The 27,736-nt window shown below is 32.5% G+C and overlaps 1 protein-coding gene across 5 annotated transcripts in view; it reads right to left on the reverse strand.

Moving 5' to 3' along the window:
• The window catches only part of ASPH (aspartate beta-hydroxylase), an 88,026-nt gene that overhangs the window by 48,923 nt on the left and 11,367 nt on the right, over positions 1–27,736 (reverse strand). For 3 of the 5 annotated variants that reach the window (XM_026036289.1, XM_026036288.1, XM_026036291.1), the window contains 8 exons: positions 11,852–11,938; positions 9,925–9,999; positions 9,278–9,439; positions 8,112–8,171; positions 6,851–6,907; positions 6,260–6,304; positions 5,760–5,804; positions 5,612–5,662 (listed from right to left, as the gene is read on the reverse strand). In XM_026036289.1, coding sequence (XP_025892074.1) covers positions 5,612–5,662; positions 5,760–5,804; positions 6,260–6,304; positions 6,851–6,907; positions 8,112–8,171; positions 9,278–9,439; positions 9,925–9,999; positions 11,852–11,938 — 582 coding nt within the window. Of the gene's footprint in view, positions 1–5,611; positions 5,663–5,759; positions 5,805–6,259; positions 6,305–6,850; positions 6,908–8,111; positions 8,172–9,277; positions 9,440–9,924; positions 10,000–11,851; positions 11,939–26,569; positions 27,291–27,736 lie in introns of those variants that run through there. The other 2 variants (XM_026036290.1, XM_026036292.1) reach the window with 2 other exon arrangements.

A 27,736-nucleotide genomic window follows, 5' to 3' on the forward strand; every position in this document is an offset into this window, starting at 1 on the left:
GGATCTCAATGACACAATACATACCTGGCTCTACAACTTCATATAGCTCCTCTGGAGCGTCCTCAACAGCTAAGGGAACAGGCAATTCAAAGCAGAAGTGAAATTGAGCTCTATGCTGATAAAACTTACATACAACACAAAGAACAAAGCTGATACACAGTTCAGGGTAATTGCTGGGAACACTGAATAAACAAACCTGAACTTTGATGAATTTTGAATAACAAAAATCTTGGATTTGCTTTTCTTTTCCACTACAGAATTGCCATTTTAGTAGAGCAAGTTTTCCAATTTTAACTTTTAAAGAAACACTTTTTTCCATCAATTCTCTGTAACTATGAAAACTGATTTTTATTAAGAAAAAGAATCCTTAACTCCTTTGTGAATGGTTAGAACTCTGGTCTTCTCCATACCCGCTGAATCTGGTAGATGTATGTACACGTACAAACATGTACAAACAGCTAAACAGATAAAATCATCAGCTCTTACCTTAAAAGACCTTTACTTCAAGGGGATGTCAAGCAAGATAGGAGCAGTGCCGAGTTAAAGACTCTTTCAATATTGAGAATGTTAGTTTTGAAAATGTATGTGCCTTTAAAAAGCTTACTCACATTGGCTGGGTTTATTACTATATTTTGCTATACTCCTGTTTCCCTTGTTACAGGACTGTCTACTTTACCACCGCAGAAAGAAGTCGGAACAGAATTCAAGCATTAAAACATGGTCTGCAAAGGCAGACAAAAGTAATGACWGGAGTAGGAGAACTACTCATCGTTGCGGCTTATTATTTAAAGCTTTTATCCTGGTGATGCAATGTAATATAGAATAAAGTAAATATTAAATATAGTAAAGTAGGTAGGTTTAGTAAAGTTTTGGTAAAGTAAAATTTACTAAATATAGTAAAAAGAAGAGAGTTAGTGCCCCAAAAGTAATTCCACTCCTGATTCCCTTGTTTGAGTCTGACTCCACATAGTCCAAGGATACAAACATACAATCCTTCAATTAATTGCAAGGGGAAGCATTATAAATATATATATATGTATAAATAAATTATATCCTTACTCAGTAATTCAAACAGCTAATTCRTTTTGCATTTTATCTCCTCTTGCTTCCACTCTTACACTTCTCCTGTCCACCCAATTCCTACACAAAGGTTTGCAGATTTTTTATTTCTTAATATGTATTTTTAAGAGAAAAAATAGGAATTGCCATTTAGGATTCTGCCAATGTCTACTTAATTCAATAGCCTATTCTAACAGACGCTAGAGCAGGAGGGTTCAGATAAGATTCAAATCTGCTGCAGAATAATATATAACCTCTGATAAAGATAATATTTCATACTTATATGTATAAAGATTTCATACTTATATGTATAATATAAAACTTTCTCTTCTAAAATCTTTACAATGACAATCCTAAATCTGTATAATCTGTCTATTTAGATAAGAGTACCACTTCCTGGGGAATCCCATTTTCCTTCCTGTTTAAGCAAGTCTAACCTGCAAGTCCTTCAAATTAAATTCTGGGTTGCAGGGAAAAAAAATACATACATACAATACACACACACATATATAAATAAATAATTTCATTCTTTGAATTCACCCCTTTTAATTCATTTGACTTTCCTCAAACACAAATGAGATGGAATAGATATTCCAAAGTATCCAATGCTAGAATATTTCCTGACTTCATTCTAAACTGAACTACTGTGCCTTTTTCAACTGTCCATCTGAGATGACCCCAACAAGGGCTGCTACTTCAAGACAAGAAAGAATATAGGACCCAGAGGAAGCACTGCAAATCAAACCTTATTTTGTGTAGTACTTCTGTTAGAAGTACTAGAAGTACAGCAAAAAGTATCCATCAAAGCAGAGATATTATTGGCAGCTTGTGTATTTTGAACACATTTCCTGTAAAATGCTTCTTTGTGAACTTCAGGCAGTAAGCACTGGTTACAGGGTTAGAGCAAAAGTCCTGGCAGGCGGCAGGGTTAAGGTCTAGGATAAACTACTATGTTCCAAAAGCTTGCAGAAAGTCCCATGTACTCTCTTTTCTCCTATTTCCATTTAGTCTCAAGACCTTAAACTTGGAGACATTAAGGAAGTATCCTTGAGGATGGAATATTAAAGGAAGAATCTTGTTTCAATTCATATGTAAAGACCTAATCTGTATACTACAGATGCTGTAATGCACCTTTTCCAGAGTGGGCAATATATTGTGATAGAACATTACACATTTCCACAGTTTTTATGTTATCTTTAACCTCCTTAAAAAAAAGAAATCTGATTTAAAAATTTAGTATTTAAATTCCAGTAATACTTATTTTACATACATTTCCATTCTAGTCACATATGAATGCAATTTTTAATTATTTTTAATTAGATTTTTTTAAATGTCATCTATAGATATATTGTCTTTACCCGTATAGACTGGCTGGCTCTCAGTCTCCTTCTCATATTTCATATTTTCTGAAAAAAAAAAAAAAAAAAAAAAAAAAAAAAAAAAAAAAACAGAATAAAATTCTTGGATGGCTGATTTACAAAAAGCATCCTAAAATAATTATGGCCTGCCTTATAAATTTGGATGTTAGGCATCCGATTCTTTTTTTTTACTGATAAATATAATGCCGTCAGAGACTTTCTCTAGTTTCAGTGCCTGACTAAATAGACTGGAGCCATTAGGATAAATTCTACACATAAATACCAAATGTGAACGTAAAGCTAATGTTTTGGCATATCTGAGTAAAGAAATGTGGGAAGAGGGGGGAGAAGAAAGAGTAAGAGGGAGAAAGAGGAAGAGGTGGTGAGAATGGCAAGGAGGGAGAAAAGAGGGAGGCAGAGAAAAAGGGGTGGGAATGGAGAGACGGATCTGTCATAAGAGYAGAAAAATATGTGACAAAGAACCAGATTATACAGGGACTCTAGAACAGAGCGGTTCATACTTCCACTGATTTCCAAGACATTAGCATTTGGAGACTTAAAATAGTTCTTCAGGTAAAAGTAAGATGTTSTAGTTGTGTAGCTAATGTCAAGAACAGAAGCATTACATTTAAGATTAAGAATCTGGGCCTCCCTGCCTTCTTTTCTGCTATTTTCTTTTTCAAAAAAAAAAAAAAAAAAAAAAAAGAAAAGAAAAATCTGTTTCATTATCCATATGGCTAAAAGCATATGGAAAAGTTTTTATGGGAGGGGTTAAAATCTGTCAATCTGATAGTAAAGATATACATTTTTTTGACAATCAACTATTTTGGAATTTCCTCTTTAGAAAATGAATGGAACTACATATTATCTTCATCAGTCTAACCACAGAATTGAGAATGRCATAGAAATAGTTGAATTGATTCATCCAATAGTATTTACAAGTCATATCACAGCACTCAATTATGACTGCTGTGAAAATCCTGCTTGCCAAAATCCRTAATTGCTGACAAAATAGATTAATTTATTGTCATTGTGTCATGATCAGAATAGACTGCAGGACATTAAATGGTTTTGGAACTGACTGTACAGTGAATTGATGCAAATTCCTTTTAGGAACCTCTATGATATCTATTATGAAAAGCATGTAGAGATTGTCCTGGAGGACAGGACAATGTCCTGTGAAGGGGTCCTCTGTTCATCTCATCACAGCATATGAAGGAGTTGCACCTCCAAGTTCTCCTTATCTTTGGGTAGGAGGTGCAGAAGTGATTCTTGATTAGAAACTATAGTAATACAAGTCTCACCTGGAAAGGAGGATAAACTATGAGCTTGGGAAAAAAATAGGTCTCTCTAGCTTTACATCCCATCTATATTCATACATCTTTTCAAAGGCTTCACAGCTGAGGCAGAAAAGCAAGGTAAGGGGAGACAGAAGCAGGCAATAGGTTGAATGCGCCTTTAGGCCTCTAAAACTTCTTCCGTGGGATCTAGACTTCTACCCTAAAGGTGGAAGTCAAGATTTTCTTCTTAACGATAATAAGAATAATATGACAAAAAAAGTGTTATAATATTGTCATTTCACTAAAGATAACAGTTTCCATACCATGTTCTTCATTATAATCTCCATGCACTCTGTCCTCTGTTAAAAAAAAATGTATATCAATATTAAAATCCATGACATTTTAAAGACAAAAAATATACACAAATAATACGACACCAAGCTGATTCAAGACAATAAAAAATATTCAAATATGTTATATTTTACATTGTCTTAAAACCTAGTATTAAGAATTTTACATATGTTAATTGTTTTCAGGATTTTGTGTGGAGCGGAGCAGAGGAATCTGAAACATTTTCCTGCATTACAAGACAGACTAAAAAATAAAGTTCAGCAAAATCAGCATCTTTACTCAAAATTCATTAAATGATCTACAAATGACTGAGATTTCATAATGAAAATGCTYGTAAGTCATTTCTACATACAGCAATATTTTAATGGATAACTTGAAATACTTTCGTCTTGAGGAGAGTTTGAGAGTTCTTTATTTATTTTGAAAGACATTACCTATCCTTTAAAACTTAAACATACAAACTTAATGTTTGGGGCTAGTACCCCAATCATGTCCCACATTTTCATACACCGCTGACAGTGGAGATATAATAAATATGGCTTTTTCTTTTTTTTTTAAGCTGTTCAATATTCTGACTTCTAAATTCAATTCTTTCTAATACAGGAGGAGTATTTAAGCTAGTCACTAGTAAAGCTCTCAAACTAAAGAATCCAGGTGATTTCCACTATGCCAATTAAAATGCCTCTTACCTCCCACTCCCTCAAGAAAAACAAAGTAAAATAAAATAAAAACTTTTATCACTGTCTTGTATGTYGCCAAAAAAAAAGGGATACAGCTATCAAAAAGTAGCAAATTCATGTAAATAGTACTACACAAACCTGATTCTTCAGGCTCACCRGCCACTCTATCTTCAGGAGGTTTGCTTTCTGCTGTCACAGAGAAAATTAAAGATGAAATTACATAGAGCACCACTACAATTTGGTTTTTATCTCTCTYCTGCCACCAACACCTCCCACTCTAATCAGCATCAAATAACAARGAAAAGTTAAGAAAAAAGCAACTATTTTAATTTAACAGTAAAAAATATGTCACCAAGTAGCTATTATGTCCAATAGACTAGCCCTTCTTCATTATTGATTTAAATTCCTATCACTTGGGAAGTGGGTTCTATTTGTTATTTCCGGGAAACATCAATGATCACTTTCTCAATTTCTTACATTACAGCATGCTTTTCAGAYGGAAAAAATAAATGAAACAGCATCAAATTCAACCACCATCTCCCAGACAAAAGTCCCATGTAAATCACTTTGCTCCGACTGAACGGAAGTCATGTTTGAAAAAAAAAAAATCTTCACTGCTGCTTTGACCTCCTTGGAGCACAGCTTTGGATTACATTCGACCTGCTACTCATTTGAAATTCTCTGGAACTAAGGCAGCAAATACAAAAGTTTACAACRGCCTTCTTGAGTTGTAGTCTCGGAAATGGACACATGTTGCCCCTTCAGTTGAAGCTAGAAGGACTTCATAGAGCACATTTCTATGCATCATTGACACACACAGAAATAACCAATATGACGGGAAAAAAAAATACGCTTTTGGTGATCTATTAAAAAAAAAAATTACCTGGCTCTTCATTAATTTCCAAAACCTCAATAACTTCYTCTGCAGTAGAAACTATGAAAAAAGCATACAATTATCATTTTTAATATGACACTTCAAAACCCATACATTTCATCTAAACAGTTTGGGATCTCAATGACACAATACATACCTGGCTCTACAACTTCATATAGCTCCTCTGGAGCGTCCTCAACAGCTAAGGGAACAGGCAATTCAAAGCAGAAGTGAAATTGAGCTCTATGCTGATAAAACTTACATACAACACAAAGAACAAAGCTGATACACGGTTAAGGGTAATTGCTGGGAACACTGAATAAACAAACCTGAACTTTGATGAATTTTGAATAACAAAAATCTTGGATTTGCTTTTCTTTTTCACTATAGCACTGCCATTTCAGTAGACCAAGATTTCCAATTTTAACTCTTAGACAGATGCTTTCCATCAATTYTCAATTATTTTAAATACTGATTTTTATTAAGAAAAAATAACGTGCCAAGTGGTCCCTATTCTCACTTCTGTGTTTTTCAGTATCAGCTTCATTTGCTAATGTACTTTTTTACATGCTTCAGTTTATTTATTTATGTATTTATTGGCTTGGTTTGGGGAAAAACTTCAATGACACTTTCTTTAGAACAATTTTTAGATCATACCTGTAAGATGTTCAATAGCGTTTTCTAGCTCTAGCTCAGTGTCACCTTAAATAAAGATATTAGATATTTTGTATTCTATTTCTTATATGATAGCTAAAAAGCCTAAGTTAAAATGTCACATACTTCTTAATTTATGATGAACGTGGAACTAAATATACTTGAATGTATGTAATATTTTATTTGAAAGTAACATTTGTATTGTAAACACACTCAGTAGTCACACAACATGCTAAAATTCTGCATGTATTTATGGTTAGGCTTAAAACTGAGAATATAAGTAGGACTTGAACCCATTGATTAGATTGGAGATCTATTCACCACAACAAAACAAAATAAAGGTCATGTGGTTCTTGTGGACTGGATTCATGGAGTATTGCATTCACAACTATAATAGTAATATAGCTGCAAAATCAGTACTACAAAAAATCTGATTTTTTTAAACTATCTGAAAAAATATTTGAAAATAAAGTTGAACCACAGAGTGAATACAGCACATGACTTTGTGCTGACATGTGCTGACATGACTCTAAAAATGCATAAGTGATTACAGTGATTACATYGTAAATTAGAGGACTATGAAAATTTACAAACCTGGTGCTTCTGGTTCCCTTTCTGTGTTTTCCCCACCCATATCATATTCATATGAAACTGTAAATTGAAAAATAAYGTCTTTAATGTTCTATTATTTTAATTTCCACTCACAATTTTTCAACCGTTAAAAGCACCTCTGCGGTATACATCTAGCCCAAAATCAACTTTTTAAAACCTTATAAACAATAAAAAYAGTAGGCCTACGAAAGCCATGAGCTGCTAGGAAGATTTCTGAACGACTCTTCTAATCCAAATCAGAAATATTATCTTCCCTAATCCTCCAAATTCCAAAGTAGCTTATTTATTAACATACAGAAAGAATCACTAGTACTTATCTACAGAGGACAGCCAGTGCCTATGGTAGCCAGAAAATGTGCCTTGAAAAATATTTACATTCACTTAACAGAATCACAGAAATAGAGCAATTTACTACTTTTCATAGATTAGTTAAAGAATTTTGATTCTTTTCCTCTGTGCTTGCTTACAGTATTTGAGATACTGTAACTATGCTCAATAGGATGCACCAGACTTAACACACAGTACCAGTTATAACAACTACTCTCTTCTCTTTTGAGGTGTAGCAGCATGGATTCCAAATTGGTAGCTGAAAAGCAGCAGTCTCTCACAAAAATGGTATTAGTTGTATTTAACAGAAACAAAATTATTTTCTGACTTATGTGACATGATGTAATGCTGCTAAATCCAGAACTAAGATATAGCCAACTAAGCCTAATCCAAATCAATATTTGCAAATGGAAGGGCATTGCGTGTACTAGAGAGAACTATCAATATGCAGAAGAAAATATTTTTCAGAAAACAAAAAACTGTAATATCCACTTAAAGCTCCTAAACAGAGCTGTCTTTTTATGTGCTCGATTTGATAACAAAACTGCAGGGAGAGAGGAAMTAATGAAACAAAAATAAGATAATTCCCATATGGTATCAAGTGCAGCATGAAGGAGTCTAGATGCTCAATGGTTTAATCTAGGCAAAATTCTATAAAACATTAACATAAATTAGGATGTGTAGAAGCTAGAGCAAGCGTAATTCATGAGGAAGCATTTGGTACTGATTGACTCTTTGACAGTATAATCAGTCGCACAGAAACTATTAGTCCTGATGGAAAGTATGCTTGCATAAGATGACAGCAAGGTTTCAAGTAAGAAGACAAATATCTGAAGAATACAAGACAAGACAATACAAGACAAGAACAATGTCTATAAAATCAGTATAACAGAGTTTGGAGAAAACTGAAWTATACCTGGAACTTCGTATGTTTCAGGGTCCACTGCTCCAAGATCATCTGCTAAAACATCAGTGTCTAATAGACAAATAGATATTTACACATTGAAATTCAAATACACATTTACACAAGTCACATTTCTAAACAGGCACTATAAGCAAATTTCTTCTAATGCCATAAGGCATTTTATAGGTTGAAAGAAAAAATATATAGGTAATGCTGAGTATGAATATGTATGTATATATGCACACACACACACACACACATGCTCAAATAAAGAAAACTTCCTCAGAACATTGTTCTCCAGAATTCAAGCATAATGTTTTAAAATCTACCTGCACAAAAAACTCTAAACATAAACAACATAAAATATATTCACTATTGCCCTCTTAATAAATAACCTTGTTAAAGATTTAAAAAATAGGATTTGTATGTCTCATCTATTACTCTACTTCAACTTGCAACATGGATGAAAGGAAGGGATACAAAAAACAGCAGCTATAGGCTCAGACAGAAAAGAACTACTTCACTCATGAAAGAAGAATCTCAGTTCACTTCCAGAAATAAAAAATTTTAGATGACACCTATTGCAYGAGTTTAACAAAGAGATATCTCAGTATCTTAGTATACAAAGTTTTCAGTACTTCAGATAAAAGTATATTCTAAGAAATACTTTTTTCTAATTAGGTTTTAGACTAGATGATTTTACTTTAATGTTTTATGTTTGTTTCAGCCTGTTACGGCTTCGAGGCAACAGGATATAACTGTTTATGTTCTCATTGATATTTCCCCTACAGTTCACATATAGTCTGTCTACAAAGGGCTGTTGGCATATACTTTTAATAGTTTCAYGAGCTAAAAAGTGAAGAAGCAGATTCCACACAGATAATCTTTTTAAAAGCTGTTCTGTTTGGTTAAGAAATGCTGTTGGGGCATGATTTCTTTTTGGTTGAAAGCCAATAAACCTGTAAGAGAATAGTTATCTGCAGGTCAAAACACATGACAATAAAATATCCTGTGTTGACTGATATTTGCTCAGCGGTGTTTACAGAGATTGATACTGTCAAATATCTACCACAAGCAGAAATTAATACTGAGTGATTAAGTTCTTAAAGAGACACGTTTCCATTTGTTTGTCATTTGTGTCAAAATTTAACTTGAATTATATTTAGTTTCTCAGATACCTTTCTGGTTGGAGTCTGGCAACTCATATTGTTCTGGAATTTCATTTTCTAACTCTCCATGCAAATCATCTGCTGCAGGAGTTTCAAAAGCTTCATCATGTATGTCTCCCCTTGCTCGCCACCGATCATGTATGCTTTCATGTACATCTTCATGTCTCTCCCCTAATTATTGACAGAGACTGTTAAAGAAAACCATCTCCTCGATTTTATTACTAATCATATTGAGCTTTTAAATATTTTTCAGCTACTCCTTAAAGGGGACAGGGGCAGACAAATCATCTGCCCCTTACAGCAGCATAATGTCAGAATAGCTGAACTTCCTTGGCAGTTTCAGAATCATTTATGGGGAAAAACACATTTAAAATATCTCCATTTATTCATTCTTGCACTGCATATTTTGAGTAATATCTCATCAACTGAGTGATATGAACTACAGCTGCACAACAACTCTTGAATAATAAGCCACAGTAGTAGAAYTTGCTGACTAAATTTATAAAATTTTCTTGGGAATTATAAATCTATTTATTAGGTCCTTCTATGCAAGCAAAAGAATTTAAAGTGCATTATCAAAACAGAATTTTAAGATCTGTCTATCCTAGGATAGTATTTATAAATCCTTCAGCGATTTCTGAAGTATTAGTGCATACCAGACTGCAAATGCAAAGCKTCATGAAGAACAGAGTGAATTTCCTCTTCCAACTCTATTTCAGCATTCTTGTGCTCTGAAAGGATTACAAGTTGCAGCAGAGATAAGTGCAAAGGACAAAGTGTATACATTAGCTCATGGTTAGCAGCTTTTTCTAGTCTCATTCTAAGTTCTGTAGAGTTTCATTTCATGAATATCACACCCTACAGACATATTTTGGTTTTGTTTACTCTCCACTTCTGAAAGTATAGCATCAATTTCTAATAAAATTCCTAAAGACAAACTGAAAGAATTTATTTGCAGCTACTTACAATGGGTGTTCTGTGTCTTTTCCCAGTGGTCATAACACCATTACTTCAGATAACCACTCCTTCCAAGAATTCTCTCCTGAGAAATATTTTACTAAAACTTTCATTCACCACATTCCTATAATTTAGATAGGAGCACCAATATGCCATAGTTTGACAACAAACAGACATTTTCATAAGTGGAGGATTAATTATCTAGTAAGTAGGAAGAAATATACTAGCATTCCAACAGTAAGGACTTCTTCAGGCAATTCACCACAGAAGAAATTCCAGAATAATTTCAGGGCCAAGTCAACATCAGCTAACACACAAGCCCAGAACACCACAGGAATCAGAAAAGAAGTGCGGCCTTCACATAAGTGAAGTGCCTTCACATAAAATTAAAATCAAAAAAATCAACAGTAATTTAATTGTGTAAAAACAAACATAATTGTATTTTCAAATAAAAGTCTGTAATGACACCAGTTACATAAACACATGAAAATGATACCTTAAATTGCATATATCTTATAAGCAATAAGGAAGGCCATTTGAATCTTTAAAAACAGATTCTGCATTCCAGTTTATTAAATATGTGCTCCRCTTTCATGGGTTATCAGGCTTAGGTTCATATAACCCTCTAGTAGCACRCATTTCTTCTAAAAACTGGAAAACAGAGTCTCTGACTAACAGCAAAATGCATACCACATACCTGAAAAGTGCCATGTAAAATTATCTTTGCTTTACTATAACTGCTTTTAAACCTAATAGATTTTACTTAAAAAAAATTTTTTTTTAGAAAAAGTGATTTTCAACAGTACGCACAAAGTTTACTCTGTTCATGAGAAACTGTTTTTGTAGAAAAGTGAACAGTGAATAAGTTATTGTTTCTAATTTCTAATTTTAGCTTAAAAGTATAAAAATTCAAAAGTGCTTGATTTCAACAATTGCAAGATAATTTTCTACTGCTGTTAAACCAATTCAGAAAATGAGAACAGTGCTATGACTAATTTTTCATATTATTTTTGTTTTTAATTGGGAATGAGAATGATCATTGTATAGCTGCTTCTATATTTTCATCTGCTTAGCCTGAGCCAACCTGAGATGTGATTTTATGTACAGACACAAAATAAAAATATGTGTAGACACAAAGCAAAACTATATGTGTGCATATATATATATAYGCATAATATATAAGTTTATAAATGGTAATCTTGTTTCATCTGCTTTTCTCCATGCAGGTGAATAATTTTATAAAAATTCATTTTTTAAAAACGTGGAAAAGCTCCTGCTATGATGACTAACTGGGTATACCATTGCATATATATTATAATTACAACTGTACACCATCTGAAGTGATATAATCATACATCTAACGTGATAATGTTCCACTGGTATTTATGAGAGCTCAGACAAATGCCTTCTCAACATATAACCTATAARCTTTCAGTGGCTGATGATTTACACAAAGTTACCAGCAGCTACTCCCACTAAATGAACTCTAGCAGAGGGAACACCACATAAAAGCAATTGCATGAAAGATTTATATTTATACCCAAAAGAAATACCATAAAAAAGAAACAAATATAGTCCAAATGAAACAGCAAGTATTCTGTTTCATCTTCGGTGCAGGCACCTTACCTGTTTCGACAAATGGTTCAGCAGGCTGACTGGGGTCCTCGGAGTCTGATGATGTTGTCTGTGCTGGGACAGATCTTTCTTTAAGGCCTGCATTTTTCAGTTATAAAGTTAACTTCAGGGTTTTCTGTTTGTGTGTTTGTTTGTTTTCATTCAATTATATATCAARAAAGAGACAATCTTGTTTCAATTATTTCAATCACAAGGGAAAAAAAGACACTTCAAAAGCTATCCAAACAATACATCATTACTACAGGGCCATACTGATATAATGTACACAAAGACTAAAGTATATTCATATAGCATAGAAATATATATTTTGAAGGCCAAAAAAATAAAAAAAAAAMCAGATGGATTTTTTAGCAGCTGTGTCTAATTCAAAGAAATTAAGCAAATTACTAAGCTAGTCTCATGTTCTGTTCAGTACTTATAAGAAGGATATGCAGCAATTTGTTTGTTTTAGCTTCCTGGAGAAAAAGTCCTTCATAGGCTCTTTTTTTAAAAGTAGATTTTCATGATTAATTGCCTTGTTCTTTACAATATACTGTTGATTATGATGGAGATTATCAGTCCTTCCAAGATTTAATATATAGGATTAAATAYATACACGCATTAATTACATAGGAATTTGTGAAGAAACCTTTAGATCTAACTTTGTCTTCTATATTAAGTACTCTCAGTCTCTCATTTCCTTTAACCCCTGAGGTTCTGCCACCAAGATGCTTTCTATTTATACCACTAAGTCTTTTCAGGATCAAAACATCATGAAAAGCAAGAAAGCAATAACAATAACGATCAACATTAAGGAAAGAGATAAAGGTAATCTAAATCTTGGATAAATATCTGCCCAATATTAAGATGGTCATTCATTCTCATTTATTGTCCTTGTTTCAGAAAGCACAGTTCAAAGCTTGAGAGATTATGCCACACATCCTCAAGAAGAATTTATTGATGTTAGCTTAATCCTCTTTTCTGTTATCCTTTAAGAAGGATTGAAGAAAGATTTAAACAAGACAGGTTCTGACTGGATGTAAGGAAGAAGTTTTTCCCTGTGAGCACAGTCACTCTGTGGAACAAGCTGTTCATAAATGTTGAACAGTCTCCATCCTTAGAGCTTTGCAAGATTGTACAAGACAAAGCTCAGAGCACTCTGGTCTCATCTCTCAATAGACTCCGCTTTCAGTARGATGCTGGACTATTAACCTCCTGAAGTGACTTTCAAAATTCTCCTGTGATCCTAGGATGGTTTTCCGATATTTGATTTTATATGAGTTGCAAGGTCAATTAAGTTAAAGTTATTTTCTAAAATCAAGAAACAAACAGCATCTCTCCTCTGGAGGAGAGGAGAAAGGAAAAGGGGAAGAGGAAGAGGAGGCTATAGAACTGGTTTCTCAGAGTAATATGAAAAGAAATCACTTGAATGAAAAGAATGAATTATAATGATAATAAAAGAAGTTAACGATAATGAGCACTCTACTGCTACCAAGACTCTTGTAGACTATATGTGAAACATGAGAAATATTGTATTCAAGGCACTGAAGTTCTTAACATATATATCATAAAGTCTCTGCTAAGTCAGATATATCTCACTATCGACACAACTGGTGTATCTCAAAACACTTTCATGTAAACTATAGATTGTATTATTTTACAGACCGTGAAAAGCACATATCCACTATCCAATATATGTAACATGAACAGGAAAAAAATTAATTAATTCTAATTTTGCTTTTTGTATTACCTGAACTAAATTGAATATTTTTAAAAATATCTTAACTAAGAGCCCATTACTATAGAGTCAAGATCACAAGCTAGATTTTTAAAAAGTCATATTTACACCTTTCTTCTTTGCCAATTTTCTCCTTTTTCATTAAAAAAAAATCTAAAATATTCCTGGGTAAAACTTTCATTCACCTTTTGCTGCAGTAATAGTAAAAGACTAAAATAGCAATAAGTTACTTCATTCTCTAATCATGTTTGAAGACAGAACAAGGGAAAAGTAGTTGATAAATTATTAGCCACATTCTCAGACTTCAGAATACAGAAGAGAAGAAGCGGCTTTGACACATAAAAATCACCAGCTTACAATATACACATTTTAAAACAAGTTCTTAGGCCATATCCTCTCATAACCCACAAGTATTTTAAGACAACACTCTCTCTGCCTCATAAGCAAAAAAATATCATTCAAAGCATTTCATAAGATACTCAGTCCTTTGGAACGGGGAAGCACTTACAGTGCATAAAAGGAAAGAAGAAACTAGAAAGTTTGCACATTCGTCACTTGGGCTGTGATGCTTTATCTGTCAAATATGTGTTTCTTGCTGTCTCCTATTTAAACCTAAGCTATATCAGATATTTTTTGTAAGATACTATTTCATCTGATTTGAAAATATGAAAATACAGTTACACTATTTTTACTTTTGGTGCATTTTTTTTTGAGTTTAAGGTGGTAACTTGCCATGTTATCTGGATCACAGCAATGCTCCACAGAGATTATTGCAAGAGAACAACAAATGTCCAGTCAAAAACCTCATTTTCATTTATGCCTATTTGTACATAGGCACAATTTTTTCAGCCTATTCAGCCTATTTCCAGCCTACAGTGCTGCTCAAAAGAAATGTTGTTTGAAAAATGAACTATTTTAGGACCAGACAGACAGACTTTGGGTCACGTAGGAATATACAGTAATTCATTCCAAATTTCACTCTCCAGATATTTACAATTTCTGCCAAGTTAGGGAGGAAAAAAAGCTATGTACAAGTTCTCTTTCTGCTACCACCCTTAACAACAATTGCGATATTAGTGTTCATCTATCAAATGTGTACCTTAACAACAAAGAGAGAAAGATGAATAAGCATATCTCTATCATTGTTGAAATAAAAATTAAAACTCAATACACAAATGCATTCAAGAAATAAGATTCCTGAAGACAATATTGTTTTTTACTTTGACAAACAAATGATGCCTTCAATGGTATAATGTTCATAAAACACATTTTTCCCCTTCCTACCACATATGTAAGTATTTGAAAAATAGCTGAATGTTCTATGCACACATATATGCACTGTCAACAGTTTTATACCAAAAATTGAAGCAAAACAGAGAATAGAACACAGGAATCAACCTTCAGAATATTATCTTACAACCACTCACATTTATGAGCTCAATATCTACTTCGTTGTTTTTCTTTGAAAAAATCCTGTAATATTATAGTAAAAGAATCTTCAACTATCATCACAAATTTTGTTCTGAATCTTTTATAATTTTATTGGGCAATTAATGTTTCAACAAAATAAGCAACATTATTTGTCTAGTAAAATTAGAAAATATTCCTTTCCTCAATAAACAAGAAAGCAATTATAGATCCAATAAAATACTGAAGGATAAATTCTTCTGAAGAAACATTTTGTGACTTCCTATATATTCTAATTAGACTTCTGGATAAATCACTTCTCACTGTTAAAAATATGTATTATAAATTAGTGTCATGCACTTGAAAAGTGTCGTTTGAAGAACACGATCTTAATAACTGTAAAACAGAAGCTCTAACCAAGTTCCTCTAGAGCACAGTAATAAAAGAATACCACTCTTTTTTAAACAGGAACGAAATCCAACAATATTCATAAATAGTGCAATGGTCTCATTTTCACAAGTATTCACCAGAAGTTTCTAGTGGAAGACTGCTACTAGTGAAAGGACACTGAAAAAATGAGATTCTGATTTTGAACAGTTGAATTATTTGGAAAATATGGCTACAGTAAACTAAAAAGTTGATAGTTCAGACCAAAAGATAATAGAGGAGACAAAAAAAAAAAAGGCAGAATATACTGTATATACTGTTACAGGATGCATAGAGGCAGCGCAGTAGCACTTTGGCTGAGTCTACCCTGAAGTCATACAATTAAATGCAACACTACACAGACATTCAGACCAACTTTGAAATAGTTTTATCAATTTTCCTAATGCAACAAAGTTTCACAGAGAATAATTTACACTTCCTCACTATCATCTCATGACAATATATTCCATTAACACTCTGCTTTTGGGAAGCGAAAAAAACCTCAAGGATTTTCCCTGCATGTGTCCAGATAATCCTTATTTGCTCTTAAACTTATACTTTATACACAACATTACACTTTAACCCTATACCAAGAAAAGAGCATTTTCATACAAAGCGAATCAAAAAAAAAAAAAAAAAAAAGCAGATGCAGATTTAGAGTGTTCTTAAAGTAACTGCCCGTTAATCTGGTATTTCTGTTTTCAATACATATACAGTAATGCAGGATACATTAGCATATGAACATATTTGACTTTCACAGCAGTCGTTTTGCTTTTTTTTTTGCATGCCAGAACATGTGCACCAATTTTCATATATAACCTWTCTTCATACTTATCATTTCTACAAAACATGATTTTCTTAATGCCACATTTCTCATATGTCTATTAMTATGCAGAATTTCTCATCCATCAGATCTATTCCTACTTAGCATAATTGGCACTCTGATTATTTCTTTTCTTTCTTGTCTTCCTTTGCTGAGCTTTGAGAAGTTTTGGATGGACCTTTAGCTATCTTTTTTGCTTCTTTGACTTTTCCCACCTGAGTAGTACCATCCTTTTCACTGGCTGATTTTTTTGTGGTCTCCTTGGACTTGACATTTTTGTCTAGGCCTTTTTCCTTTTCCTTTCCTTTGTTTCTTTTAACCTTGTCAGAATCTTTCTTTATTTTATCCAGCTCAACAGCTTTCTTGTCCTTTCGATCAGCAGCATCCTTTCCTTTTCTGGCCTTCTTTTTTTCTTCCTCATCTTTGATTTCATCCTTCTTGGAATCCTGCTTCTCCTTTACCTTCTTGACTGGCTCTTTAATTGCTTCTTTTACTTTTTTGTTTTTCATTTAAAAAAGGGGGAAATGTTCAATAAGATAACCATTTTAAATCATAGAATATATTTTATGAGCAACTATCTACAAGCTCTGAWCTTTTCTAAGGGGAATGTTTGTTAAATACCAGTTTAAATGTGTTTAACTACWTAAGCTTTAAGCAATTTAAACACACCAGCTTTAACTTTTAATAGTATCTCACACCATGCAGTCACCCAATAACCTTAACTTACTGTAACTGCATTGTAATAATGCATTAAACTGCTATAAACATGCTTCTATTATCTTTTTTTCTTACTCAACTTGTAGACAATGCTAACGAGCTTTGTCAATGAGTACGAAAACCACCTSACATTTTGAATCTTTGATATTGGTGTGACCATGGTAGGGTCTAGAAACATGAAGAACATACTCAAAGGAAAAACTCTTCAAAATTTTGTCAACTTACTAGAACAAGGAATGAAAGTGTTATAACACAAACCTATAGATTTATAGATATATAAACCTATAAATAAACCTATAGATATATATAAATGTGTGTGTGTGTGTGTGTGTGTGTATATATACGCAGATATATATAAATACATTCCAATTTTTGGCATCATCTACAGGTTTGTGTTATAACACTTTCATTCATTGTTCTAGTAAGTTGACAAATATATATATATACACACACATGCAGATATATATAAATAAAAACAAAAAATGCAAATACAAAATACTTAGAAATAACAATACTTTGGTGAATTAAGTCAACTGCAAAAAAAGCTGTTTGTCTTAATCATATTCAATGAAATTACAATGAAATTTTTTTTTTTTTTTTTTTTTTTTTTTTTTTTCAAACCATGCTGGTTATACTGCATGCCTTGTACTTCTCTATTTCAGTTACATTATTTGTTTGGCTGTAATGTAGTATCTAGATAACATACCAACAGAGGAGTCAGGAAAGCATTCTTCAAATATAAAAGCTCATTTATTCACTTCCACTTTGCTCACTATTTAAAAGTCCTGTTTCAGTACCGCCAATAGTCAGTAATTTTTTACTTCCAATGAAGTTTAGAAAACTTTCTATTAACTTTCTGCATGCCATATTTGTAAGTACTTTCAAAAAATACAATATATCCACATTATTTTAAAAAAAATCAATAAAGATTTGAAATCTAAAATAGGTGTCGTTTTTAGACAAATGCCCATTTGAGGTCAACTATAATTAGTTCACATAAAGAGCAGTAAAGTGAAAACACTTCTCAAGAGCTGCCTCTAAGAACTGTGCAATGTTTTGGTGAAGTTAACAATTCAATTACACAGTTTAGTCATATTTCTTCCTTTTTTTTTTTTTTTTTTTTAACATAAAGCATCTCAAAATATATCATAACAGTTCTGCAATCACATATCAAGCATCTTTGGAATACATTTGAAAAACAAACCAAAGAACAGGAACGAATTGTTAAATTATATATTTATTAAATTCTTGGAAACACACAATTTTCACYGTTCATACCAAACACAATGCAGAACAAAAGCTGAAAACTTCGAACTGCATGCAAAGATGCTACGAATAATTCAGCTGAACATGAGCGCTTTCCTCAGCAGATATATTTTTTCTCTAATGTCATTTCGTATAATGATTGTGCACAAAAATTGTATTTTTCACATCTCTCTCTTTTGTTTTCCTCCAGTGTGTGTGTTTAATGGAACAAACACTGTACTCTTTATATAGGAATATGCTGTGTGAAGATAACTGAGCACATCTGAAAAGTCAAGGAGTCCTGGAAGTAGTTTTTATTATTTTTTAAAGTCATTCTTAAATGGCTTCAAAAAATAGTAAATGGAAAATTTAGGAAATTATTTTTGTAGTCATTTAATAACAAAATGGATTATTTTTACGTTATTAAAACTGATATATAACCAATACACATGTACAAATACATATATAACACATGTATATATATTTACATGTAATTATAATCACCATTCCAGCTGATTTCTTTGGTAGGCATTTTGCCAGTTCTCTCTCAAATACCACAACTTATATTTTTATATAATTGTATACATATTTAATAAACATATTAACTCAAGAGACCTTCAGGTATATGCAATAAATTGGTCTCAGGCTATTTTATTTTGAGCTTGGAAAAATTAAGATCATCACTGCAATCAACACTGTCTCAGAAACAATGTTAAGTGGGAAGAGTTCCTGAACTTTACTTAAATTTCTCCTTCCACAAGGAAGAAATGGATGAAACTATCCAAGTGTAGACTTAAGCAGAAATTAAGGTACTCAAGTCCAACCACAAGATGATAATAGTTTCGAATTCTTGAAGGATAACTAAAGGAGCAGAAGGATAACTAAAAGAGCATTTGGCTATAAGAGTTCGTACATCGCATTTTTTTTTCCAAACAGAGTAAGAAGTCCTGTGCCACATGCTCTAGGTGTCCCTGCTTGAGCATGAAGGTTGGACTAGATGATCTGTAGAGGTCCCTTCCAACCTTAACTATCCTGTGATTCTATGATGTAAACATTAAATGCTTATAAGGCAAAAAAAGACAACTGTAGCAAAAATGTTTCACAAATAAAATAAAAAATAAAATAAAAAGAGAATCTCTAATCAGGAAAGCACTCAAGTTGCCATTAAACTACAACCAGTAAAAAACAAATGCTGCAAAATGGAAAGTGAGTAATAGTTTGTTTCAATGTCAGACAATAATTGGCCAACACAGCTAATATTAGTAAACATTATTAAAACCTTCAAAGCCTATATGCAACATGCATGTATTTTAGACATAATATCTGCTAAGGTTCACTGACAAAGCAATATTAAAATACCTTTGACTTTAGGTTTTTTCTTGGCTACCCCTCCTGGCTCCTCACCTGGTATGTTGTAAAATGGAAATAGGTTATGAATATATACCTGGAATATTCAAAACCACGGTAAAACATTTTCAGATCTGTTGGATAAAAAGTTAGCTTTACCTAGCACCATGCAATGGAGAGATACCAATTGTTTGCTCATTAAGAATGAAGCAAGCAGGTACTAAGGCGCGGGGCTGACTTACCTAAGCAAATCCCACACTTGCTTGCCCCAACTTTAGGAGTTTATGGAACTCATTGGGAGCTTAGAAACTCTTTAGAGCAACTCTTAAGTTAGGAACTTAATTCGGAACTCTCTAGAGGGAGGTTAGCTCCCTCCACGCGGCATGGTGCCAAGCAATTATTACCAGCAAACCATACCATTACTTTCTTTGGTAGCTATTGCAGCCGTTCTCTCTCAAATCCAATGACTTACACTTCCATATAATTTTATATATACACTTAACAAATATACAAACTTTGAAATCTAAGTGTCTATATACTAAAGACAGTATACGTGATTTTTTTTCTTACAAATGAATTATAATCTGTATTTTATAAAAACTGACTTGAATAAAACTCAAAATTAAGAAGGAAACTTCAGAATGCAGACAGTAAAGGAGGGGAGAATATTTCCTTAAGGTCACATCACTAAATATGTAAGTCTTGTTTTATTTGCATTTCTAGTTCTAGCAGTCTGAATACTTTATCCAATAAAAACATGCGTTTTGTCAATGTTRTCCCAACAAGCAGCTGCAATTTCATTTCAGCAAAAATACCTTCCTATTTTCCTTATGACTTTTACTTAAAATAGGCCTTACTATCCAGACAAAGTCTGCAAAATACGGCCTGTCCTCTTTCCTCTTCACCTAACAAAAACTGAGGTCATTCAGGATCTTTTGGAAAAGGATTTATGAATTAAACAAAAGCCTTCTCCAAAATACAAATGATAATTACCCTCATCTTATAGTCCTTCTACTATCACAAAGAGTTTGGGTCATGCTGCCATAATTTTTAAGATCTAAATGATCTAAGCACAAGTACATTAACCCTAAAAATTATGTGGCTTGCTATAGAAAAACTGACTAAAAAAGATAACACAAGATTTGCCAAATAAACTAACTCATATATCGTTTGTCAAACAAATTCAGATATTCACATGTTCCAAAATTAGGCTTCTGTTCCAGACATAGCACAGTTCTATAGCAGCCAATTTTATTTTTAATTTAAACTTCCAAAAAACAATACAGAACTACCTGGACTGTGTCAATATACCTCAACATTTATGCTTTAAAAAACTACATTGAAAAAACATATATTTAATTTTATATGTTAAAAATGACACTGTGATCAAGTTATACTATATATATATGTATAACTATGAACACTGACATTATTGCCAATTTTTTTCTAAAATGGGTGGTCAGGCTAAAAAAAAAATTAACTTAAATTAATGTTCCTACAAACTCAGTCTGCTGTATGAAAGTCTTGCTGAGCTCCTGCTGCACAGATTATCAGAACTAATGAAATACAGAGCAACGAGTATCTGCAGCTATGACTAAATAAACCATCTCTTCATATAAAAGTAATAACAGAATCCCACAATTGAACAATGCAGGAATAAACAGTAACATTCAGGGTGCTGATCAGGACAAAGTCATATCTAAACTTCCAGCAACCTCCTTTTTCATTGTAAAATGAAATGTTATGGGAAATTGAAGATAAACTCTAAAAACAGACCTTTTTTTAATTAATTTTTGCACACAAACATTAACATACAGATATCTGAAATAATGTAGCAAATAATACATAGAAATATATTACCTATATTAAAAGGCAGAGTACAAAATACCTAGATCATTTTTATTGATGTTTCACTTTCTAATAAATCTTCAAACTGTAATTAATCTTATTCTACTTTATATACAATGAATATCATTATTTTTATGCAATGAATACCATTAAGACAATGAGCAACCCATCAATGCTTGTCYATAATGTAAAATAAATGAACCTATTTGCTGTAGAATAATGTATTTCAAAATCTTAATTATGCAATAATCACACCTTAATATCTGTCAGACTTGATACCTAAGATGAGTACAATAAAGGAAAATCTCATTTCGGAATCCCAATCTGCCTGCAGCAAGAGATAGGTGCAAAAACAAGCAAGTTTTCCAAAATGAAAACAATCCAGGGAAGGCAATATCTGAAAACGCGGCACCTGGGTAAGCTCACTGGGAAAAATCAAGGCTCTTGTAGCTCTTGGGGCATATAAGCCAATAGACTGAATCACTGACTCACAGACCCTCATTCTGAGTTACAATTCAAGTGCCATAAGACCTTTTTGATCTAGTTTTAAGTTCCTACCTCTTTTTTTCTTATTTGATTATATGTTAAAAAAAAAAAAAAAAAAAAAAACAGTGGTGGCAATGCTAAAAGAACTTTGTAAGTGCATATGGAAGAATAACAAAGATGAAGGCCCTTTGAGCCAATGTGGTTATTATTACACAGTTCTTAATCGCAGAAAACTTAGGAAATATCTCGACTTAACTCATTCTTTGAAACTTAAAGAGTACTACCAGGCAATCTAATTCTACAACAAAATCCAACTACTTTTTCCATTTTTCTCTCAGAAAAATTTTCAACAACATCCACAATAAGAACCCTTAATGAAGATCATAGCTTTAGAATTTCAGCATCAAAACAAAAATATATGAATACTAATTTTATCCAGAAAAAAAGGATAGCACAAAGCACTTACAATATTTTTAGACACCATCTCAAAAAAAAAGTCAGTTTATAGTCACATATTTTTATACTGAGAAATCTGAAGTTTTCTTGTTTATTCAAATTTTATATTCTTCATTTAGTAATAATGAACACATTTYTCTTTACTATTTTTGCTATTCAGAAGCTTTGACACATGATTTCTAAYTGTGTTTTTGACACAATTTCTATATATCAATTTGATCATAGCATCTACCTGCCTAACCCTTTTAACTTGCAGCATTATGCAGTAAATYTAAGTTAATTTAAGGTGCTTCAACCATGTACGTATGAAAAGGAAGAGGCTACTTCACATTTGCTGTAGAAAATGCAAATGCTCAAAGACAGATCAAAGCTGCTGACAGGCAGGTTACCCTGTGCTCTATCCTTCAACAATTTGTGCGTCACAGCATAGATAACAGAACAAGAAGAGTCTTAAAGCTTTAAACTTTAGGGTTTGTGTTCACATTGCTGCCTTATAATCACTAGATCCTTCAAATGTGAGAACAGTGCAAAGATGCTTTTCTACCAGCAAGCTCTCCCCAGGCTATTAGTCTTTATTTTTTTTATCACAAAATCTCCTTCATCACACAGGAAAACGACAAAAATGTTGAAATCAAAGAGTGAAGAAATAAAACATAAACCTGTAAGCAGAAGCTGGTGTCAACCTCCTTTTGCCCTTTCCACCTCTATTTCCTTTTCCAGAACCGCAAGGCATAAAAAGTYGGGATTCTATGTCTATACACCTCACATTAATTATTACTATTGCATTTGTAATACTGCACTGGGTATACAAGTTCTGCTAAACAAAATAACATGTTCACAGAAGTCTAGAAGCCACTAACCTTAAATTGTTAGTTTTTTTTTTTTTTAAACCTATTATCTCTCTATATATTGCCAGGTATATTAAGCTTCCCAAATCCTCCCAAATGGAACAGCTTTGTAATTCACACAGCTAGTATAAAAAAAGTTGCATGAAAATTTCTTGCTCCATTCTCATTAATTTGCTCTAAAATATCTTGCTTATTTAACTGCGTAAGTTTAGAAGAAAAATCTGAATTGGAGACATAGGATCACATGAGATAAATGATTTTTTAAAGGGCAGGCTGCTCAATTTTTTTAAATCAAGGCCTTTGAGATAAGAGAAACCAAACCATTTGCTTTCAATTTTATGAAATATAGTAATATTTGGTGAGAATTTATGCTTAGTTGCATAAATGCATGCAAAGGAAATTCTTTGCTCACTTAACTGAATAGCAGGGAGAAGCTTTACAGGTCAGGTTTGAGGGTTTCTTTCAATTTGTTTCAAAGAACAAATTGCATTTTCACTTCTGAAGGTAAATCACAGGCAAATGTTGCATCCTGTATGAGAAATAAAGAGACAGCAAGCAAGTCCTCTGCCTCAGTTGGCCAATGATGCCATCCTGACCGCTCTTAAGGCAGACGGTAAAATTTCTGGCTGCTGTGACATCATTATCACAACTACTTAACCGATGGCAACTGAATGCAGAAAATAGCAAGTAAATGTCCAAAGTGGCTGAATCATATGCACTAACTTGCCCTTGCCCTTGATTACTAATTATGTTTAAAATACATTTTTGATTTTTCTATCTAAACATTAACTCTTACAAACTGAAATAAAAAATTCTCCTAACACTTCAATGAATTCTTATTCTACCTCTCCAGCCAACAATAATCTACAAGAACAATTGTCATAAAAAATTAATTTATTCTAAGGTCAGTCACTAAGCCTAACTTGCAACACTGAATTAGTATGCAGTGAAAAATACAGGTGACAACATTGCATTGGAAACAAATTTCAAGAGTGAGAGATTGAACAAACTCAAAAAGCAAGAACTTTTTGAGAAAAAAAAGTTCTTGCAAAAAAGTACTTGCAAKAAATAACTTCAAGAAATAAGCAAACACTTTTCTGTTTATTGTATTCAATTCTAAGTTGCTTTATATGTCATGAATATTGYATTTTTCATGTAAAAACCCTCTTACTGTCTACCTGAATATTTTTGAAGGTGGTCACAGAAATCTGGGGTTCAAACCTTTCATAAATTCTCAGCCATTTCACTTCTATGTAAACATTTTTGTCCTATGTATATTAATAACACAACAAAGCAACAAAAGGTTATGGTCCACAGGTTAATGCAGCATTTGCTTTGAAGGTTGTTAACTCAGCTCAAGACTGGCAGTTTATATATTTACCAGCACTGGAAAAGGGCATAGCAAAGCACCCTACATGCTGGCCACAGTAGAAGACAACAACTTTTTTTTTTTTTTTAAAGCCACCTTTTACTTCTTTTAAAGCCATCTACTTCTGCAAGTCTGCAATATTTTATTTAAATGACCTGTGAGGAATAGGAAGGTAACTTATGATCTAATAAAAGTTCTGTGTTCAATTTCATATAAATTATTTAATACTCATCCTTTGCTATACACAACTAGTAAGTTCAGTACTGTATTTTCCTCATTAAAAACATTTCATGCTTGTTACTAATTTTCTTCTACTCTAAGTTCTCATACAAAACAAGTAATAGAAAACAGCAGCTTTGCCTTCAAAAAGTACTTTTTTTCAAYTTTACAGTTTTTTAGAAATAATGTAAAAATGTAGCATGTTCGATGTATTTTATATCATTGATAGAAGGTACAAATCTAATTAAATTTTAGATTTCAATTCTATCCCCAATATTAAATAAATTTTGTGGGGACTTGGAAAAAAACAATTCATCTAAATTACTTCATTCCTTTGCTTACTGGTATATCCTTTTTGCTGCTAAATTGCCTAATTTGCAGAACTTCCATGCTGCTATAACTAAAGAGTCATTTCAATCTTATTGCCACCCTTACCAGTCAAGACCTTTCTGCCATCGTAACAATCAATATAATTAAAAACATGAAAAACAATAAAAAAACCTTTAAAGAATTTTAAAAGCTGATAAGAATTTAACTGTTAAGAGGAAGAATAACAGCAAACACTTTTGCAAAAAAAATACATTCTGGAGAAGGTAAAAGGAAAGGTGTGAGGGGAGGAAAAAAAGAAAAATGAAAAAATGGAGAAAAAAAGGAAAATACTTGTTTTTTTTCTGTTTGTCTCAAATACTTTGCAAGTTTCTTCCACTTAGTAAGAAACAACAAACTTCGCAACAAACTTCTCCACAAACAATGTTCCACAAATGTGTAAGCATGTATTTTTTATAATGTGTGGGATTTTTTTACCTTATTACTCATCTCTACCAGATTAAGAAACATGCAAGTTATGTGTTATTAACTTTATGTTATGTGTTTAACAATCATAACTGTTAAACAGTTCCAATGTTCCTGCAGTTCAAATGAAAATCTTCAGCAGCAGCATTTCTGCTCTGCAAATACCATATAAAACGTTTGCTTTTGTTTTTCTCTAAGATTAGGTAGGACCATCTTGTACTTGAAATTTTTTTGAACATGCATGTTAAATTGCTTTAAAATTGCCATGCCAAAGCAAGTAAAAACATTTCAACTATAACAAGTTAAAATTTCAGAATGCATTCGACTTCATTATAAGCCTTATATGGGAAATGGATACAAAATGAAGTAAAATTAGCAGGAATTCTTACAGATTTTGTCTAATTGTAAATAATAAACTGAGTACAGTATTCATTTATTAAAATTACAGCTCAGAGCTTTTGGAAATCAAAACAAACTGAASAGCACAATTATAAAACTGCCCTTTCTAAGCCAGTAACTTTATGATAGCAGACAAATGACACCCAAATATTTTTGGAACAACTTCTCCAAAAGTTTTACAGAAAAAAAAAAAAAAGGATTAAAACTTGTAAACTGCATTAAGTTTTTCAATTTAGTAAGAAATAAGACAACATTAAATTCTAATTTCTAATTAATCTTTAATATTCAGCTTTACATAAGAAATACATAATCACAGCTTCTCACTCTCATAAAAGGTCCATCTTTAAAATTGAAAGAAAATCAGAAAAGCCCTTGCGGTGGGTTTTGATATAAAAAGATACGACTGAAAACTTATCTTGAAAACAGAAAAATCGGTGGGAATAAACCATATAATGACATATCATTTTCTGAACACAACGAATGTTGGCCAACTTAAAAATATTTTTTGCAAAATTTTCAAGCACTTTCAATGAAGTGCTTTTATTATTTCAACTGGTAAAAAGCATCTTTCTGAGAAATCAGTGAGTCACAAAATAAGTTATTTATTAAAATTATATATCATAGGAGAACTACTATTATGTTTACCATTTAGGGTTAACATATAAGTATATATTTACATAATGAAGTCATGCCAGAATACTTTACAATCAAGGCGGTTACAAAATGTTTGTTAATGTTTGCTAGAAAGACAAATGTTATATTGTTAACAGTTGAGGTTATTACATTTAGTTTTGTAAGTTTTGTGCACAAAATGCACRAATTGAAGCAAAATCATACAGAAATCAACTACACAACTGCAGAWACACTCTCATTCTACATATTTACACAAGCGTGTAGTACTTGTCTTCACAAAAGAATGGAAGAGTCACTGAAAGGCTTTCAACTAGTGAAATTACGTTACATGGCTGATTTTAGTTCAATGTTTAAAGGATCCATTTGGGAGTTTCCCCTCAACGCCACAAATTCCTGTCTTATTAAGACTGATGACTTCGTGGACATTTTTGAAAGCCAATCAAATTAGTCTCTCAGTCACTGGTTCTGCAAATCCAGAATAACACAAGTCTTTTTTCCCTGAACCCCTTCATTCTGTGACGTACCATCAACGTCATCTGCAGCTTCGCTCTCGTCTTCTTCTAGTATTTCAAAAGGAGTCAATACATCATAGAGAAATGAGAGAAAGCCATAAAACCAATCAGAGCTTTCCTCTGCTAAAATATTAAGGACTTCCTCTAGGGAATCAATATTTTCATTACTGCCATCTTTGGTCAGGCCTACATAAGAATACAGGAAAGAGAAAGAGAAAAAAAGGACAGCAGTTAGGCAGAAAGAGAAAACTGTAAAAGGAGGATCTGTGAAAGACATCTCATGTCACAGACAGCAGTCGTTACAGGAAAGCTAATTAGGAATAGAAATATGTTAAAAAAGTTCATTCTGCAAAGTACACACTATAATTTGGACAATAAACATGCACATAGTTCGCTAGTATTTTAAAGAAGGCGGCAGCTTTGGTTTCTCTTTTATTCTTTCTAATCCTAAAACAATTACATTTATATGCAGTTATCTTCTTGTGACATTTACTGATATTAAAAAATGTGTTTTAAAATAAGAGTTAGAAATCCTCTACTATTTAAAATTATCCAATTTGGCTCTTTTTTTAAACCATCATCTTCAAATTTGAGAGCTTGTAATAAACAGCTGTGAATAACATTTAAAAGGA

Source organism: Nothoprocta perdicaria, unplaced genomic scaffold (assembly GCF_003342845.1).
Source record: "Nothoprocta perdicaria isolate Ctin4 unplaced genomic scaffold, notPer1 scaffold_175, whole genome shotgun sequence".
In the NCBI taxonomy this organism is placed as follows: domain Eukaryota; kingdom Metazoa; phylum Chordata; class Aves; order Tinamiformes; family Tinamidae; genus Nothoprocta; species Nothoprocta perdicaria.